The sequence below is a fragment of the Canis lupus genome, chromosome 8 (assembly GCF_003254725.2).
Source record: "Canis lupus dingo isolate Sandy chromosome 8, ASM325472v2, whole genome shotgun sequence".
NCBI lineage: Eukaryota > Metazoa > Chordata > Mammalia > Carnivora > Canidae > Canis > Canis lupus.
The window spans coordinates 10,846,241-10,865,712 of record NC_064250.1 but is presented as its reverse complement, the minus strand read 5'-3'; the positions used below and the strand labels follow the sequence as shown (position 1 = coordinate 10,865,712).

General features: G+C 35.2%; 1 protein-coding gene across 20 annotated transcripts in view; it reads right to left on the bottom strand.

The window, feature by feature from the left end:
• The window catches only part of NUBPL (NUBP iron-sulfur cluster assembly factor, mitochondrial), a 230,390-nt gene that overhangs the window by 160,002 nt on the left and 50,916 nt on the right, over positions 1–19,472 (bottom strand). For all 20 annotated transcript variants that reach the window (XR_007412681.1, XR_003135457.3, XR_007412676.1 and 17 more), the window contains exon 4: positions 16,164–16,254. Coding sequence is in view for 12 of the 20 variants with exons in the window: in XM_049113623.1 (XP_048969580.1) it covers positions 16,164–16,254 (91 nt within the window). In the remaining 8 variants the exon portion in view is untranslated. The remainder of the gene's footprint in view (positions 1–16,163; positions 16,255–19,472) is intronic.

Genomic DNA, 19,472 nt, shown 5'->3' with positions numbered 1-19,472 from the left:
TTCAAAACTCCACTCTGTGCCATCTAAGATTAAAAGTCATTACCTTATAAAATAGGTGTAACCCTAACAAAGGCTAAACATAAATTACCATTCTTTAAAAATTAATTTTATTTTAAATATTTTAAAATAAAATATTATTTTTAATAAACACTAATTGCTTAGAATTCTATCCCTTCACTCATTCAACATACTTACTGAGCATCTACTATATGCTTAGTATATAGTATCAATTAAACATTTCAAAATTTAAAATCATTTAAAATCACGTCTCAGATTCTCTAGTATGTTTGATTTTCTTAAACATCAAAAGCACCTTTAAAAACACAGATATATATTATTACAATGATTATAAAACTTCTTCCTAAACTTAATACAAAATTATTAATGATAGATTTGTTTCATAACTAAAGGTAGCATGTTTACCAAGATATGGTTTAGGGATAGTGATCATCAGAGAGTCAAGAAAGGATCACAGGACCTAGGGGCTCCTTCTAGGAGAGCTCTACCTGTCTAGCATGCCAAATTTCTTCTTACATTACCAGGAATTTTCAGGCCCATTACTTTTCCTGCATCTCAATATATTATACATTCCTTCAAATTTTTTAAGCAGCCTCCTAACACAACATTTAATTGCCTGCTTTAAGCTGGTGGTATTTTGTACACTATACTCAAATTCAACTAATATCTTTACTGACTGATTAGATTTTGCTTTTTCTCTTATCTTTCTCATCTGACTCAATGCCACAATGCTACATTCTTTTTATTGACAGGAAAGATGCAACAGAGAAATTACTTTGTAGTTTACTGCTGTTTTCAAGAGTGTATCATTTTACAAAATAAGCAACAATTAGGTATGAGATAAATTATGACTATAAAACAGAATCTTACATGCCCACCATTATTTATTACTTAACTTCCATGGCTGGCTACTTATACAGTCATTAGCCCTAAAAGGTTGAAGGTAATCTTTTCAAAGGGTGATCAGATATCTTAGTAAGGTCAAGAAACTGTCCACGTTTTCAAGGACCAGCATGAACTAGATAGCAAACAAGGAACATAAACATCACAAAGGTCAAATTACCAAAACTTTGAGGGCTCTTGATAATGAGTAAGCCTAAATGAAATGTCAATGTGTACATTCAAGTATCTTACAGTGAATGCAGTTTGTCTACTCCTTAGAACTAAGGAATTTAGATGGGGGGGAGCGGGGGGGATCACAGACAAGCAATAGGGAAATAAGAGATTAAGGGAATCTGATGAACCTAGATGTTTCCTTACTTACTTCCATAACTATGGGAGTTGAGTAAGCATACCATAAAAAAAGTAAAGTGTAAAGAACTGATTTTATCCCTTTTCACCTTTATTGCATTGCTCACCATTTTGTACTAGGTAATTAAAAATGTATTCACTACAACACTTCAGAATATGCCAAGAAATAATATTCAACTTGGGCAACTTCATTTAAGAGGCATACTGACATGACCCATGGCCAGAAAAATAACTAGAATGGTCAGCATACTCGAAACTGCATTAATATATGAGAAAAAGCTGAAGGCTGGAAATTGCATAGCTGAGAAAAAAACATAAGGCTGTGATCATGGTATACGAATATTTCACAAGTTATCAAAAGAAAATAGATTAGGTGGTTCTCATAAGAACAGAACTAGTAAAAGTATGTCAAAGTTATGACGTAGATTTTTATTCAGAATAATAACATTAAATAGACCTGTCATGACACAGCAAAATCTCCCTTACTGGAACTGTTTAGGCAGATCATCACCTATCACACTTCTGTGGATTCCGTAATTTTATAATACCACAAACCAAGAGTTTCAAATACATCTTACGCTAGAGAACAGCAGCCATTTTAATTCATGTTCCTAATTTGTCTGTAATTAAATGTTCTCAGTCTCTGTTTATAATAAGGAATGCCTCATTTCCACCAAGGTTCCTTTTAATGACTTACAGAAAGACTGAATTAATTATCTATCTATGTCTATTAATAAGTTAAAAGTAGAAGGCATGGAACATACAGCTGACATGTAAATATAGGTTACATATAAATAATCACCACTACCATGTTTCAGAGTTGAATAAACTACTTTGATATACATCAAAATATTTCCTTCTCTTTCCTTCTGGTAATTCTCTTTTCCTCTGGTAATTTTCTTACACACAAATACATTGTGGGTTACGGAGTATCTAGATTCTGGCTTACCACTCGGGGCAAAATTTATTACTTTATTACCCTCCTTACCTGTAACATAAATATGCTGATGAACTTAATGGAATCTAGATAATGTAACATTATTTCTTCCTCCCTGCTTTCATCAATTCTTCAGTGCACACACAGAACACTAGTTAGGAGTAACTATATACATATAGAAAGGCAAGCAGATGACAATCTATAAGATGGATTTTCTCTCGTTTCAAATCCTGAGTTTGTGTCTTGAAACAAACGCCTCTGCTTCTGAAGGAAAAGGCCAGGCAACTACTATAAGCCTGTCCTTCTTGATTATCTGTCATTCGTCCTTCCAGTTCACCCTGTCCTCAGAATTAGGGATCCCCATATGGATTACATCAAAAGCAGAGCAGAAAGAGGAAGGAGAGGGAGGTCAGGGTATTTCATTTCCTGGTTTTTCTCGGGCGGGGGGGGGTGCGGTGTCTTGGGCTGGCTGGGTCCCTCCAATGAATCTCACTGCTCCTCCTGAGAAAGACATCCCTACAGGACTGTCTCCTTCCAGATCCGGATATGTTCCCTCCCCTCACCTTGAAGTGGATAGAGCGTGTCAAGATATTCATGACAGTTGAGGCTGAACAAAATCATATTCAATTAAAGAAGAAATAAATACTTAGGGAGAGCCTACCAATATCTTCCCAAAACCATTCCCATTCATTATATAAATAAACTAAGGCTATGAGAGTTTAACACAACTTGCCCAAAGTACACAAAGGTAATAAGTTATAGTCAGGATCTGACTGCAAGTCTCTCAGATTCTAAATCCCTACTGTATCTTATTGACTGCCTTGTAATAAGTCTTTTGCGGAGTCTAAGAAATAAATTTCATCAAACCATACTATCAACTCAATTAATGCATCCTGTGTTACTATCAACCACTTGTAATAATAGGGATAAGCAGTTAACATTTACTAAAAACCCTTAAATTTATTATCTCACTTCTTTTTCATACTGCCTTCAAAGTTGTGGAATTTGCCCACGAGTATACAGCAGTAAGTAGTGCCATGGGAATTGGGGGTTGAGTCAATCTAAACCAAAGCCCAAGATCTGGGGATCCCTGGGTGGCTAAGCAGTTTAGCGCCTGCCTTCGGCCCAGGGCATGATCCTGGGGTCCCAGGATTGAGTCCCACATCAGGCTCCCTGCACAGGGCCTGCTTCTCCCTCTGCCTGTGTCTCTGCCTCTCTCTCTCTCTCTCTCTCTCATGAATAAATAAAATATATATATATAAAAAGCCCAAGATCTTTCCATCACATCACACTGTCTTAACAGAAGCACAAATGACAGGCCTCAGAACAGTCCAAAGAAAAGGAGTACATGAAAAACTATGTCCCAAACCACAGAAAGGGAAGAGAGAATATTAAAGGGAAAAGGGAATGAATAGAGTTTGAAAAGGAAAAAAGAAGTATGACATGTTCTCTTTGTATATTGGCACATATCATTTCCCCATTTCCATTAAGATATGATTTAATTCTATCATCATCATGGAGCCATTCTCTACCTCCCCTGCCCTCAATCTTACCCTCTCACTGGTCTCCTATATATCATTTAAATCAATTATGTGACTGAGTACATTATAAATGTATATAATGTACATTAAAGTACATTATATTGCTATTTCTGAGTGTTTTATTAATCAGGTACAAGCAGCTTGAGGACAACTTTTGTATCTTACAATCCAGATTCCAACATGAATGCAGTGTCTGTGTTGAGGATAATCATATTCAAACATTACATTTTTAAAAAATTATTTAGAAGTTTTTCAAAAACAGGTTATCAGCTCTAGGTACCTTAACACCAGTAGAGTAAACAAAATAAATGGAGAGAAAAGAACTAATTCAAATCTCTACGGGACTTGTTTACAAAGTGCCACATCTAAATTATTATTTCCAGACTTCAGACATAAACTTTAAAGCATTCATTTCTACATCATTTTTTTTAAGTAAGGAAAAAAATGAGGCCAAAAATTTCATGAAAGCCATAATAAGAATTACTAAACTAGAAAGTAAGACTTCTGACTTCTGGTTGAAGAACTTTCCATTAAACCAGTAGTTTTCAAGTGTTACTGGTCCTCTGGAGATCCCAAGAACCTTTCAGATAATCCAAAAGGGTAAAACTATTTTCATAAAAATATTAAGATATGATTGGCTTTTAACTGGAGTTGTCTTTCACACTGATGGTCCAAAAACAATAGTAGGCAAGACTATCAGCACCTTAGTAAAAAACAAGGCAGTGGTGGAACCAAACCCTATTTTATAGTCACCATATTCACCACCACATACAACAGTAAAAATAAATGCCAGTTTCACTGAAGAATGTCTCGATGAAGTGGCGACAAGTATTTACCAAATCCTGACCCTTGAGTACATGTCTTTTTAAACATTCTGTGTGACAAATGAGAAGTACACATAAAGCACCTCTGCTGTATATTGTATTACATTACAATGGCTCTCAAAGGAAAGCACTTATGTAACTGAGTTGTAAGCTAATCAAGATATATTTTTTCATAGAACATCATTTCTTCAAAATGATGGGTGCTCAGATTTGGATATTTAGTATACAAAATGAAATGAGCCTGTCACTTCACATCATCCAATTGACAATATTTGTTTCTATGACAAAATTAGAACTTTCATGTAAAATTAGATTTTCTGAAAAAACCTTTATCTGGTCACCATGAGTTTAATAACTTCTGATACTTAGAGAACCGTCTGATAATACACAATAATATAGTACTAATAAATGGATTGTTTATATTATATAATGAAACATGTAAACAACTGGAAGACCAGCATAAATCAGTGAACTAATATTTTCTAAATGACAATGCATGATGTTATAAAATCCAACTCAAAGTCTAAAATAGACCAAAGATTTGAATATAACAGACTATGAAAAGTTCGCTGATACAGTCTCAGATTCCATACTGCAACTAATCTCTAAGAAGCCACCACTTATCAAAATTGTGGTATAATATCAAAGAAGAGAATCCAATAGTTACTTGAAATAACTAGTTAAAATATCCTTCCTTTCTCCAACTACATGTCTATGTGAGGTTATATTTTCCTCAAATACCACAGCCAAAACAACATATTGCAACAGACTGAATGCAATGCCAAAGTAGATATGAAAATCTAGCAGTCTCCTATTATGCCTGACATTAAAATGATTTACAAAAATGTAAAACAATTCCATTTCATCTTGCTAATTTTTTACTTCAGAATACATAATAATGTTATTTATGTTAACAAGTTTGTGAGTTTGTAATTTTTAATGAATTAATAAATGTTTTTAATTTCTCAGTTTTAATTTCTAACTTGGTAATATAACCTACATTAACAAAAGCAGTGTGGGATATTTTTAAGAGCTTAAGAGTCTCCAGAGGCCAAAAAAGTTTGAGAACTACTATACTATATTATGCTATAATGGAACACTCAGAAGTTGAAGATGAATAGAGTAAAAAGATTTGTATCTAAAGTAGGAACCCTGAAAACATTCAAGTTTATGAGAAAAAGTCCCACTCTCTACCTCAGGTCAAACCTGGAATTAGGTGGTAGACAGTTATTGTTTGTTTTGGAGAAAAGAGACATATAAGAGGACAATCCGATACCAGGACAAACCGACAGATTGTCCAGACAACCTTCAACTCTCCACAGCCCCTTGTCACTACTACCATTTCCAGTCTCTATCTGAAATTACAAAGAAACAAAAGTCAATAGAGAGGAAGGAGGAAGGTTATAGAGCAGACAAGGCAGGCCTCAGGTACTGAAGATAAAAGACCATTTTGGTGTAGAAGTAGTAGTAGAAGGATGATAGATTAACCTGTGATTTATAAATAAAACATCCCATATATTTTGTTCATGACAGATGGAATATATCACCCATAGTTTAAATGTTCATTTTTTGTTTAATATGAAAATTTAAAACAAAATTTAAAGGTAAACATAATTTCTCTCTTTTTAATATGACCAAGTCTCCTGCTCTTCTTCGTGCTTTATAGTTGAAAGCCTTATCAGATCCAGGGTTGGCTGGACTGCATCACAGAAAGATTAGAAGTTCTTCTGTTTCCATGGTCCTCTGTTCATACCTTCCCAGAGTACTTAGTGTGCTGACATTTTCCATCTCCCTCACTGGACTGCAAACTTAAGTACAGAGTTTTCAACTGACTCGTCTTTATTTCCTAGAACATAGCACAGTACCTTTATAGACATGTTCAATAACAGATTCCCAAATGACTGATTTCCCAAGGGTCATATATATTTTATAAAATATATTTCTTCAAGAAGTATAGCACAAGTTGTACTGAGATATCTTCAAAATAGTGGTTGTAACATACTATTAAACTTAAAATATAATCTTCAATTATTAACTTATTTAGCCACTCTGAAAATATTTGCTACTTCCTCCTAAAACTTCCTCTTGGCTTCTAATGTTCATATTTTCCTTGTCTTCTCTCTACTTCTCTGGTCAGCTCTTCTCAGTCTTTCCCTGATCCCTTTAGGTTCTATCCTATCAAATTCTATCCTCAAGTCTTACACTTGACTCTCTCTATAACTCTTTTGGGCTATCATAGCTAAGTCAGAATTTCTCAACCACAACCTAACGGACATTTTGGACCAGGTAATAATTTGTTGTAAGGGGATGCCTTGTGCATTGCAGGATGTCTAGCAGCATCTCTGGCCTCTACCCACAAGATCCCTCAACTGTAACAATCAAAAATCTCTATTCATTGTCAAATGTCTCCTGAGGGAAGAAAATCACTCCAGGTTGAAAATCAGTGATCTAAACTAGCAACTTCAAATATACACACATGCACACATGCACGCACACACACTGCTAACTCCCAAATCTGTACTGTTAACCCAAACCTCTCTCCTGAACACAATATATTCCAATCACCTGTTGCCTAACTCTCTTTAGACATCAAATTCAATAAACCTTAACTCATTACTGCTTTCCTTACATTTATTCCTTTTCCTTCTCTGCTCTATCTTGATAAATGACACATTTATCTACACAATCACTCAATCCAGAATTCCAGGAGCCATCGTAGACACCTTTTTCTCATTCAAATTCAATGAATTACCAAATCCTATTATTTCAATCTCCTTAATATTTTTCAATTAGGTCCCTTCTCCTCCATTTCTACTGCCATATACTTAAATCAGGCCTTATAACATCTCACCTGGATAACTATAGTAGCATCCCAACTGGCCCTACCCCACATCTGGTCCTATTACCTTTCCTCCACAATGTTGCCAAAATGATCTTCCTAGAACACAGAACTGATAGTATCACTCCCCTACCTAAAATTCATGAGAGTTTCTCACAGCCTGAGTTACACATCAGTTCCTCAAACTGAAAGCACAAAAAGGCATTTATGATAAGACCATCACCTATCTTTCTTGGCCCAATCTTACTCTTGCAACTAACCCACAGAGATTCTTCACTTACTGCCATACCAAACAATTTGCATTCTGTAGGCTTTTAACACATGATAATATTCCTTCTGCCTGGAATTTCCTCCTTACTTTCAATCCTCAACTCCTTACCACCAACTCCTGGCTCATCTGTTTTTTAAAATTTAGCTCAAAAATCATTCCTCCAAGAAGACTTCTCTAAATTTCCAGTTTGACTTATAGTCCCCATCTCAGTTCACAAAGAAGCATGCTTACCTTCTATTATAGCATTTACTTATGCTTATTATGCTTTGATCACTGGCTAGTATATCTATTATAAGCTCCAAGAGAATGAGCAACAAACCTTATTTGATCTGACAGCCAACAAATCAAATATTTTTCATACTTACTAACTACTAACTATAGGATATACCCAATAAGCATTTGCTAAGTAAATGGAAATAATGTTTCCTTTAACATTTCACTTTTAATACATAAGCAAATTTTAAAACTAGATTTAAAATAAGCATAATTTATTTCTAAAGCAACCACTTTTATTTTAAGTCAGTGTTAGGTTGCAAGTAACAGAATTTTAAAAGATGCTTTACTTAAATATATGTGTGTATGTACATATGCATGTACATGTGTATTTTTTTCCAGCTATGGAATCTGTAATAAACATTTATAAGTAAAAAGCCATATTGTATCCAAACACAGCCATCTAAACTCAGATTACCAAGACTGTTATCTCAATTTTAGTTACTATTCTTGCCCAAATCTGACAGAACATTCTTGCTTATTGTGAGGCTTTGGTCAAGTGTACAACGTGAAATATCAAATTTTGCAATCGGTTGTTTGAAATAAGAAAGTGGCTTACTGATGCACCCGTCTTTATCTCAAACATCAGTTAAAACTTAGCCCTTATACTCAAGTCCCAATCCCCACAATATTATTATACTTAAAACTGATAAGCATTACAAGTCCCCCCAAAAACCTCAATCATAAAGAAACCAAGTTTTTAGATATAGAGTTTGATACTATCAAATTTTATATTTTAAAATTAAAAAGTATATGTTATGTACATATACAACACAATGACTACAGCAAATAATACTGTTATATTTTTAAAAATCAAAAATTATCAAATTGAAAGAATAAAATGACTAAAAACATATAAAGCCATTTTATTTTCTGTGCATATCTTATGAAAGACAACTATGAAACTGAATTTCTAAATATTACTCAAATATCCCTTTGATGCATGCACTCTCTTGAGAAATAAAACTTTGTTTTGTTTTGTTTTAAAGATTTTATTTATTTATTCATGAGAGACGGAGAGACAGAGAGAGAGAGAGAGAGGCAGAGATACAGGCAGTGGGAGAAGCAGGCTCCATGCAGGGAGCTCGACGTGGGACTCGATCCCAGGTCTCCAGGATCATGCCCTGGGCTGACGATGGCGCTAAACTGCTGAGCCACCTGGGCTGCCCAAGAAATAAACTTTGAAATGTACTGGTTTAATAGACTAGAGGGATCAATTTATGTTCTCTTAAGAATTCAGGATATCAAAATTGGAAAGAATCCTGCAATTTCTTGATTCCCTGCCATTATGTCCTAGCATCAGTCAATAAGATATTCACTGAAATAGCTGTCTGGGTACACAAGAGCTCAGCTCCCCACCTCCATCCCCATGCATTGAAAGTCCCACATGACCTCTCTACACCCTTTTAGCCTCACTCTCATTCCAGCCACCAGCTCTGCATGGGCTCTGACCAATGTCACACAGGGGCTCTCTGAAAGTACTTCACTTCAGGCCTATATACTATGTGCCTTTCACCTCCCCCCCTCCAAAAAAAAAAAAAAAATGACCATCCTGATGCCAAAGTACAGGATGCCTTAGGACTCTGGTGGGACTCACTCATACAGAACTCAGAAATGCAGGTGAGTTCCTACCTACTGAGGTGAGGCTTTGGACAATGGGAGATGGATATAATTAGATAAATTCTTCCCCTTTCCTCCCACATACACAGTCCCAGGCAGTCAAGCAATCTGTCACATTAAGGGACAGTTAGCTGTCTGATAGCACAATTTCATATTAGCTCTTCCTCCTTGTCTCCTTCCTCAATCTGGGTTTGTACTTCTAATAAATTAGCAATCCACAGGAATCTGTTTTCTGGAGAACTCAGTTCAAGGCACTCACTCTACCACTTCAAAAGAAATTCTGTGGTTTATATACTGCTAGGGATATCTCAAAGCCAATGAAACTGCAAGCTGCTCTTTCTGTTTTCTTTTCCTTAACTGAAAGACCTCAGGGAATAAGATGAAAACCTTACTGTCACTGCTTCCTCATTCACCACTTCTCCTAACCTATTATAATACCAACCTCCAGAAAAACAGTAACAAGTAACATCTTTTAGTGTTCATGCACTATTTTAGTTTGGCAATACAGATGGTTAGAGGAAAGAATGGTGGTATACAATGACCTACTAGTTCCTTCCTTTTTTTCCAGGTTGCTCAAAGTCCCAAAGATGGCATGCTGAATACTGTCCTCTCCATCATGGCTCAAACACTGTCAAACATTTTGGAAAATAATGTAAACATTCACATGTTAGAAATGGTGACATTTATGGTGATGGAAAATAAAACTCACTGTTGACTGAATTAGCAAAGCAAGCTTGTTGGAATTGGGACTATGGAAGTAGACAGAAGGTGAGGATCACATCATACAGAGCTTTACAGTGCTGGTAATGTTCCAAATGGTAATACTGGTCATGATAACATTAAGGATTTTAAATGTAATAAGTTTTTTACATGAGATGAAAATAAAATTTTAGGCTCCAACTCCTAGTATCTGGTAGACTAGTGAAGTTTCCAAACTGGAAAGTAGAGAAGGCTTAAAACTAAATTACTAAGTCTCCCAATGAAACATTACTATTTTATTTTCCTCCAGTGATGATTGCTCTTTTAAAGAGCAAACAGAATCACTGGGTCAATACCATGGACACTATTGAAGAAATCCTATATTGTGGTAATATTGCCAGGCAATATTTGCCAGGGCAAATCTATTTAACTTTTTTTTCCAATTTTTGTCATTATAGTAAAATATATAAAACAAAATTTACCATCTTTTATTAAGCCTATAGTTCAGTGATATTAAATAGATTCATAAAGCTGTCCAACCATCATGACTATCCATCTCTACAACCTTTTTCATCTTGTGAAACTAAAAGTGTACACCTATTAAACAATATATTCCCATTCTCCCCTTCCCTCCAGTTCCTGGCAACCACCATTCTACTTTCTGTCTCTATGATTCTGACTATTCTAAGTACTTCATATAAGTGGAATCATACAACATTTGTCTTTTTTGTGACTGGCTTATTTCACCTGGGATGAACTATGTCTTCATGGTTCATCCATGTTGCAAAGATGTTGCAAGACTTTCCTTATTTTTTTTTTTTTACAATAATGAGATACCATCTTATGTCCTATGTAAAAAGGATGTGGATCTATGGTGTCTCTCATATATAATGAACAGAGCATAAGGTGATACAAACATCTTGGAAAGTAATGTAAACATTCACAAACTCATGACCTGGATATTACACTCCTAGATTCATAGCAAGAAGAAATTCTTGCTGATGTACAATGGAAGACAATGTCCAGAATGAGCACTGTGTTGACAGTGGCAAAAACCTTGAGTGGAGGGGATCTAATGGTGGTATGATATGAAGAATGATGGTCCTCCGAAGATGTCCACATCCTAATCCCTGCAGCCATATTACCAGCTTATTATAAAAGAATATAACTCATATTATTGGTTAGCTCTCAGTGTTGGGAAGCAGGGAAAGGATGAGGTATGGGTGCTGGAAAACAAATTAAATTAAATTAAATTAAATTAAATTAAATTAAATTAAATGGATATAACTCCGAAACAATCAGAGAGATGAGATACATAGGAAGATACATGAGGAAGAACAGATAACTTCATGACCTCTCCAAGCACATCACTCTCTCCAAATCATGTGTTTACCAAGTGGGAAGCTCCTGCTTTCCTTTCTAACACTGATTAACATTCCATTTTACGTATATACCATGTTTTGCTTATCTATTCATCTGCTGAGATATGTTGAGTAGCTTCCACATAATGGAACAATGAATAGTGAATTCATAATAACAACAGTGAATAATGCTATGAACATGGGTGTACGAAGTCTGTCCAATTTTAACAACAAAATATCATTTCAGTCCATTACCCAGTATAGATGCATATCACATACACAAAATCTAGAGTAGAGGTCCAGAAGGGAAGTGAAAAAGATCACATTTCTTTCTTTTTTTTGTAGCATACCTAATTTCTTCTAAGTTAGCCTCACCAAATCTAGACCGTCAAAACTTTTCATGCCTCTTAGTATAGTGTTATTTTTCATCTTTTTGCCTTTTCCTATAGTCTGCAATTCATATATGTATATTCCCCACATCTTCCACCTTCAAAACTCATTTTACATCCTGCTTTCACCAAACTACTTTCCTAAATGCTTTATTTTCTGTTAACCTCAAAAAAAGAAAAAAGAAATAGTGACATTTATGGTATGTGAATTATATCTTAATCAAAAATAAAAATAAAGCTCTGTTCTCATGTAAAAAAAAAATGTTTTATTAAAGTACCCAGTAAATTATTAAAGTAACTATGAATCAGCAATAATGAAGTCTATTTTAAAAAGCAAAAATTTGCAAGGCACATAAGTTAAGATAGAGTATTAAAAATAAAATTGCAAGTTAATCCTTCCACTATCTAACAATAGCAAGTTCTTTTAATTTTTCTCATCTGAGAGAAAATACTGAAAATGTGCCAATGATTTTGAAAAACATTAGGAATGATCAGAAGATTAGGAAATAGGAAATAAAGTTTGTGCTTTTTTAACCTAGAATTAGACTAGAAAAAAATGTGAAGTACAGACAGCCCTAGAAGAATATGGCCAAATTATAAATGTACCATACTACTAGTCTACACACCTTAATGATAGCTTTCTGATATAACTCAAAAAGGGAAAGAAGCACAGAATACCCATTTGTCTTGAAGTAGGTGCTAATTATAAACACAAAGATTTATGACCTGCTAAAAACAAATCTTTCACAGTTTTTCCTTATTAATTAGATAATTTCATATTACATTTTGTTTTCTGCAATAGAGAATACAACAGGATAATTAGCATGTTAAAATATAGAAATGTCAAAATGATGCCAATTAGTATAATGGTGGCAGACTTACCTAAGATTCCAAAAATAATTTATAAGTTGGGCTTTTAAGAATTCACATTCTTTTAAGTGAATGCCTTAATCATTCAGTTCATTTCTTGGGTGACTTAAGATCAGCTTGTCAACACAAAAGAAGTATTCTTTTAAGGCTTTCCAAGATTTCCAGCATCTCATCTTTACCAGAAAGCCTATTTAATGGCAGTCAATTTGCAAACATCAAATTTAAGATTACAGCTTCAGTAAAAGAAGAAGAAAGAAATTATAAAGTTCACTTCAAGTATATTGGCATAGACTGAACAGACTGCTTAAGAAAAAAATGACACCAAGGGCTCCATTTTGCCATCACTCGTATGCTGCATGCACCAGTTTTCACATTACTTTAATCAAGAGACAGACATAGTAAGTCTATCATTTAAAGTACACAAATTCATTACTCCTTCTTTGTGAAAGTTTGACATCTTGGCATATGTCACATATTTACAAACTAAGTATACATTCCACTAAAAGGACAAAGAAGAAAGAAACTAGAATAACTTCACTTTCTAAGTTTTATTTTCATCAAACAAGAAAAACTAATTGAGTGCTTACAATGTAAGACTGCTAGGGTCAATTCTATCATCACTACATCTTCAAATTTCCTATAATTATTCAGAACTTAACATTGCAATTGACTCCAACAACTAAAGCACAAACAAAAGTACATTCGATAGCAGATAATGCCTAATTTTTTTTAATTTTTATTTATTTATGATAGTCACACAGAGAGAGAGAGAGAGAGGCAGAGACATAGGCAGAGGGAGAAGCAGGCTCCATGCACCGGGAGCCCGACGTGGGATTCGATCCCGGGTCTCCAGGATCGTGCCCAGGGCCAAAGGCAGGCGCTAAACCGCTGCGCCACCCAGGGATCCCAGATAATGCCTAATTAACTAACATTTGATGACAACAACAACAAAAAATACTTCTATTATTTACACAGATAATCCAACAAAAATCCTACAGTAAATATAGTCATTCTGTCCTAGATCTATGGAAAATAAAAAGCCCAATAAGAAATGAAAAGAAATTATTCAATTATATACCCTTATTACAATTTGAAATAATTTTTTTAAAGATTTATTTACTTATTTGAGAGAGAGAGCATGAGCATGAGTGACAGGAGGGACAGAGGGAGAGGGAGAGAGAATCTTTAAGCTGACTCCCCATGGAACATGAAGCCTGACACAGGGCTGGATCCCAGGACCTAAATCAAAAGTCAGCTATTTAACTCAGGCATCCCTATAACTTTTTTTATTAGGCACCCCTATAATTTGAAATAAATTTTAATAAACTAATTTCACTTAAAACCATTTTCAAGAAGTTAAAAGTTTTCCCAATACTTTTTTTTATTTTTAGTATTTTTAGTATTTAAGTAGTCTTCATGGCCCAACATGAGGCTTCATGCTCTACTAACTGAGCCAGCCAGATATTCCTTTCCAATACTTCATTTTTTTATCACAGCATTTCCTTGTTCTTAAATGTTTTATATTTGATAATTTTGCAAGAAAGTGTAATAACGAGCATGATAAATATTAAAGATTTACTCAAAAAATTACTGTCCTATTGATAGCAGTGAAGCCTGGGAAAAGAAACTAGTATTTGAGGGGTTTTTATAAATACATTAAGACAAATACAACAGATATAGGATTAGAAAAAATAATTTTCATGTCTTCTAACACAAATATATACTTTCTATTCAAATACTTCCATACATCCACACATTTAATGTGAAGAGATAATGATAATGATCACTGACTATGTGCCAGGCATTGTGTCAAATGCACTACACTTACGAGCAATTTCTTTTTTTTTTTATTGGTTTTAGGTTTTTTATTTTAAAAGCTCAGGTTTTATATACAATAGAATGTTTTCTAGTAGCCTCTTGTTTTAATATATTAAAATTTTGCAAAGCCCTTTGAGCTTTGGTCCACCCAGGGTCACTTTGTTATGAGGTAGAGGATTTTATAATCCCCTACACAAAAACCTGTCAATGCCTGTGATGGACACAGGGCCAAGAGTTGTCCCATTCCTGTCCTCTGAGGGCTATGAGAAAGGCCAACCGCTCCAAATCAACAAGGAAGGCCCATCAGGACTGCAGCAGCAGTGTATCCAATTTAAACCAGAAGAAAGCTTAATATCCTCCAATCAGTCTAGGAAGAAAGCCATCCCTCATAATATGAATATGTGTAACTTCCTCTCTAGCCCCAAGGATTGGGATTCTCTCCAACCCAGTTGTCCCTGCATTGCTCCCGACCTCTACTCCAGGCTCCAGGCTTGCAAAGTCCCTTGGTTCCTTTAAACAAGAAAAAAACAAAAACAAAAACAAAAACCCAACCCTTAGGACTCATATACACTGCCGAATATGACAGGCCTATTATCAAGCTGCTGTCAGAATGGTGTGAATGCTCCCCCCCGATGCGCATCAGGGAGGTTTAGAAACCCCCATGGCAGCCTGTCTTGCAACTTGAGCTTTTTGAAAGTTCTCCAACTTCCTGAGGGAGTAGGCAAATACTGCTCTATTTCACCATCAGAAATATGCTCATCTCTGGTGACTGTGGAGATAGGGGAGAGGGAACAGACCTGCTTTGGGGGCATCAACATACAAGGTGGGAGGAAAAAGGGCAAAACTAGCTAGTCACTTGCCCTCAGGCAAATCTAAGGAACTACTTACTCTCCATCCCCTCTTTTCCCTGCCCTGGCTCCTTAACAGCAATTTCTTTTTTCTTTTTTTTTTTTTCTTAACAGCAATTTCTAATTGAGTGATTTCTCACAGCAACCCCGGTAATTGTTAGCCTTATTTTACATAGGGGGGCAGAGGTGAGGTACAAAGAGATTAAATAATTCACCTAAAGCCACACAGTCAGTGAGAGAGCTAGCGTTCAAACCCAGACAGTCTGGCTCCATAGCTGATTTCAGAAGGACTATACTACACTGTGGATAAGGTATGCATGGTACATTGCACAACACCTGACATTCAGGAGGTAATTTAAAAAGGATATCTATTATCATACTGTCTCTTTTTTTTTTTAAGATCTTATTTATTCATTCATGGGAGACACACACACAGAGAGAGAGAGAGAGAGAGGCAGAGACACAGGCAGAGGGAGAAGCAGGCTCCACGCAGGGAGCCTGACGTGGGACTCGATCCTGGGTCTCCAGGATCACACTCTGGGCCGAAGGCGGCACTAAACCGCTGAGCCACCAGGGCTGCCCTGTCTCTCTCTTCTTTACTTACTCTGTGATAATTCTGGATTTCCTTTCAGATTCATCATTTTTGGAATTGAAGGGCCATACACATCCACATCTAGCAATCCAACGGCCTTTGACTGTAAAGAAACAGAATTTGCTGTAAGATTGTTTCCACTCTCTATCAAAGATAACATACATAGTGATAGTAAATCTAACTATAAAAAAGAAAATTTGCAAAATATTCCAAAATCCTAACATAAACTTTCAAAGCAACAGTAAGGTAAAAGATCATAAACGATATAGATAAACACTTTTTTGTTGGTTTACTAATTTCTTCTAGATAACTGAGAAGCCCCCTGAAAACGCTTTACACATTGCAGTTCAGATCTCCCATATAATCTCTAATAGACTGAGACCTTTCTGATCTGAAGACTAACAAATTATACATAATGTTTAAATGATGACTTACAATGGCAAAACCCCCAGGAAAATGGAACAACAGCCTTACAAAATGAAAAAAAAAAAAAATCATAGAAATAAGACCGTAATAAAGCAAGTTGACAAATTCTGACACAGATTCAGCATGGAAATGCTAATGAGGACCATGGCAGACAGAGACACGGCAATCTTACATTCAAGTCCTAGTTAAACATCCAAGGTCTTCTAAAACTGTTTTTCATTGATGATCTGTCAACTTACCCAAGAGGAGAATATCCTCATTGTTCTCTTTACTAGTTTCCAGTTTATCAGCAACATAGCCAAGTAAAGGAAAACAAAATTCACTATTTCCAAATATGTCTCTTTTTTTCTTCTTCTCCCCTCCTATTTCTCCTTTGATAGGTTAAATCAATCTGTTACTGGTTTTTCCATATACAAGCAAAAAGAATGTTAATACTAACTATATGTCTTTGAGCTATGTTTCACAGAGACTTAGAATTCTCCTCCCTCTCTCCCTTTTTCCTGGCAAGATAAAATTCTTAACCCCTCAAAAAAATTTTTTTTAATTAAATAATCCCTCATCTTCCATGTTATCTACCTATTTCCAGACACAAAATTACTTTTTAAACCTTGCTGTCTGGTTCCTATTAATACATAAAATAAAGTACATTCAACATTTATGTTTCTAACTTTATACTAAAACTGCAGTTCTAAGAAAACCATTTAATGTCCCTGTGTGACTCACGGAGCCTTAGAGGACTAGGGATTAAAATCTTCCTCTACCAAAATCTCAGTTTACTGTAAAATAAATGAGAGAATAGGAAGAACACTTTAACAGAAAGGTAGCATATAAAATTTAGGTTTAATGCATTTAAGTATTAGCTTTAAAAAAGTAGGAACTTTCAATGAGAAATTCTGACCTGTTTTTAACTTCTTTTTAAACCATAAACAAAATAATTTAGTTAAACTAATACAGAATTAAATTTACTACAGATAAAAAGATTCTCAAGTGAGGGAGATTAAAACCTTAAGAAATGCAGATAATTGTTCATACTATCATCTAAGGGTCTGCTAATGCTATTACTATTGAAGTAAAGAAGCTGAAGGGACTCCATTCTAGAAAAGTTCCATTTTTCTGGCAGTCCCCATTTACTCATAATCCATATTTGTCTCTGAATAAGCCAAAGAAGTTATGTTCCCACTTAAAGGGAAACGAAAGTTAATCATTCTCTGAGCTTTGTCCTAGGCCCCAAACAACTGATAACATCTAAGAAAAGCTAGATCCCAAACATATTCCAGGACATTAGCTTTGAACAAACCTCGGCTGACACTGGCAGCAATACTGCTATCTTTGCTAATTTATGAAATAATGCTTATTGTTCACCTGACATTTGCCTTTGATGGGACCCTAAGGATTCCCAAAGGAACACATGCCCTAGACCTCTTTGCAATATAAAACCCTGAGCCCCAAGCAACATTGAGACTCATTCTATTTTCCTTTCCAAATTTCCCGGACAGACCAACAGCTATTCTCTGTCATTCACACTATTCAATAAACTCTGCTTTTACTTTCTCCAGGAGTTTGATTTCTATCCGAGGCAAAGTCAAGGATCCTGTTGGCTTGTCCCATGAGGATCCCCCCCACTCTGGATCCTTGGACCCAGGCTGCCTACATTAATATCGTCCTAGAATTTCACCTCTTTTCCATATTTTTTTCTCATGATACTTACAAAAACTTAAAGCTACCACAAAATGACAAATGTCAATAAAAACAAAAAATATTCTAACTTTTTTTTGTTATTTATATTAATGTTGGTTTTATAATAACTTGAAAAGGTTAGGTCCCAGGTTTTGAACTGATTTCCTAAAAATAAAATCAAGTAAAATAATTTAGCTTTAATTTTGTTTTCATGAAACAAGGAAACAAGTGGGTGCTTACAAACAAATTGACTAGAGTCAATTTTTGTATCACTAGATCTTCAAGGTGCCCTCAAATGCTAAGGAGAATCTATCATCTATTTGCCCTGTCCCCAGAAGAAAACCATGCTGTCTAAAGCTGGCATCAAGGCATCAAGGTTCAAGACAAAACTGATCTGCCCTAAAATCTGCTGTGGTAAAAAACAGATTTTACACATACCTAGATGGCTGTTAATATACATAATCACATGAGAATACAGGGAGCAGCCACTTGCATGCTCACACTCTCTTAAAAAAAAAAAAAAAAAAAAAAAGGAATAAAGAGAGGGAGATTACAAGATTTTAGAGTTCCTGTTTCTTAGAAAATGGAACTACAGATAAGAGAGAATCTTCTATGTGTTAGGTTCTCTGCATACTCTCCGTAGTAGTAGTTACTACTCACTGATTAAATTTAGTACTAAGGCTTACATATATCAAAAAGGAAACAGAGAGGAAAGTATGAAGATAAGGTAAAAGAAAGGACAAGAGGACAAAGGCAGGGATGGAGGGAGGGAGGAAAAGATGGAGGGAGGTTATCCAGCAATGGTTTATTAAGAACCTGGATAAACTAGGCCTCTATATAGCCAGCTCTGTGGACAAATCAGAGTTGAGATTTTTAGAAAGAAAAAAAAAAGAGAAGAAAGAAAGAAAGCTTTTAAAAAGCATGCCATCCTAAACTACCCAAATAAACATCTAAACTTCCTTTAATTATACCTCCTCATTGCTTGTACTCCTTCTTGATGCCACACACCCTAAACATTTTATTTACATTTCTTCTTGACTCCTCATAGCAACCCTGCAAGGTAGTATTATGCCTACCTATGGATGAGAAAGCTGGGAAACTGCCACTCAAATTTTTATATATATAAGTATTCTATCTTAGAATGAAGCAGAATAAGAAATTAAACACAAAAATACTAACTTCATAAATCTCCACTAGAACTTTATTTAACATGATCAG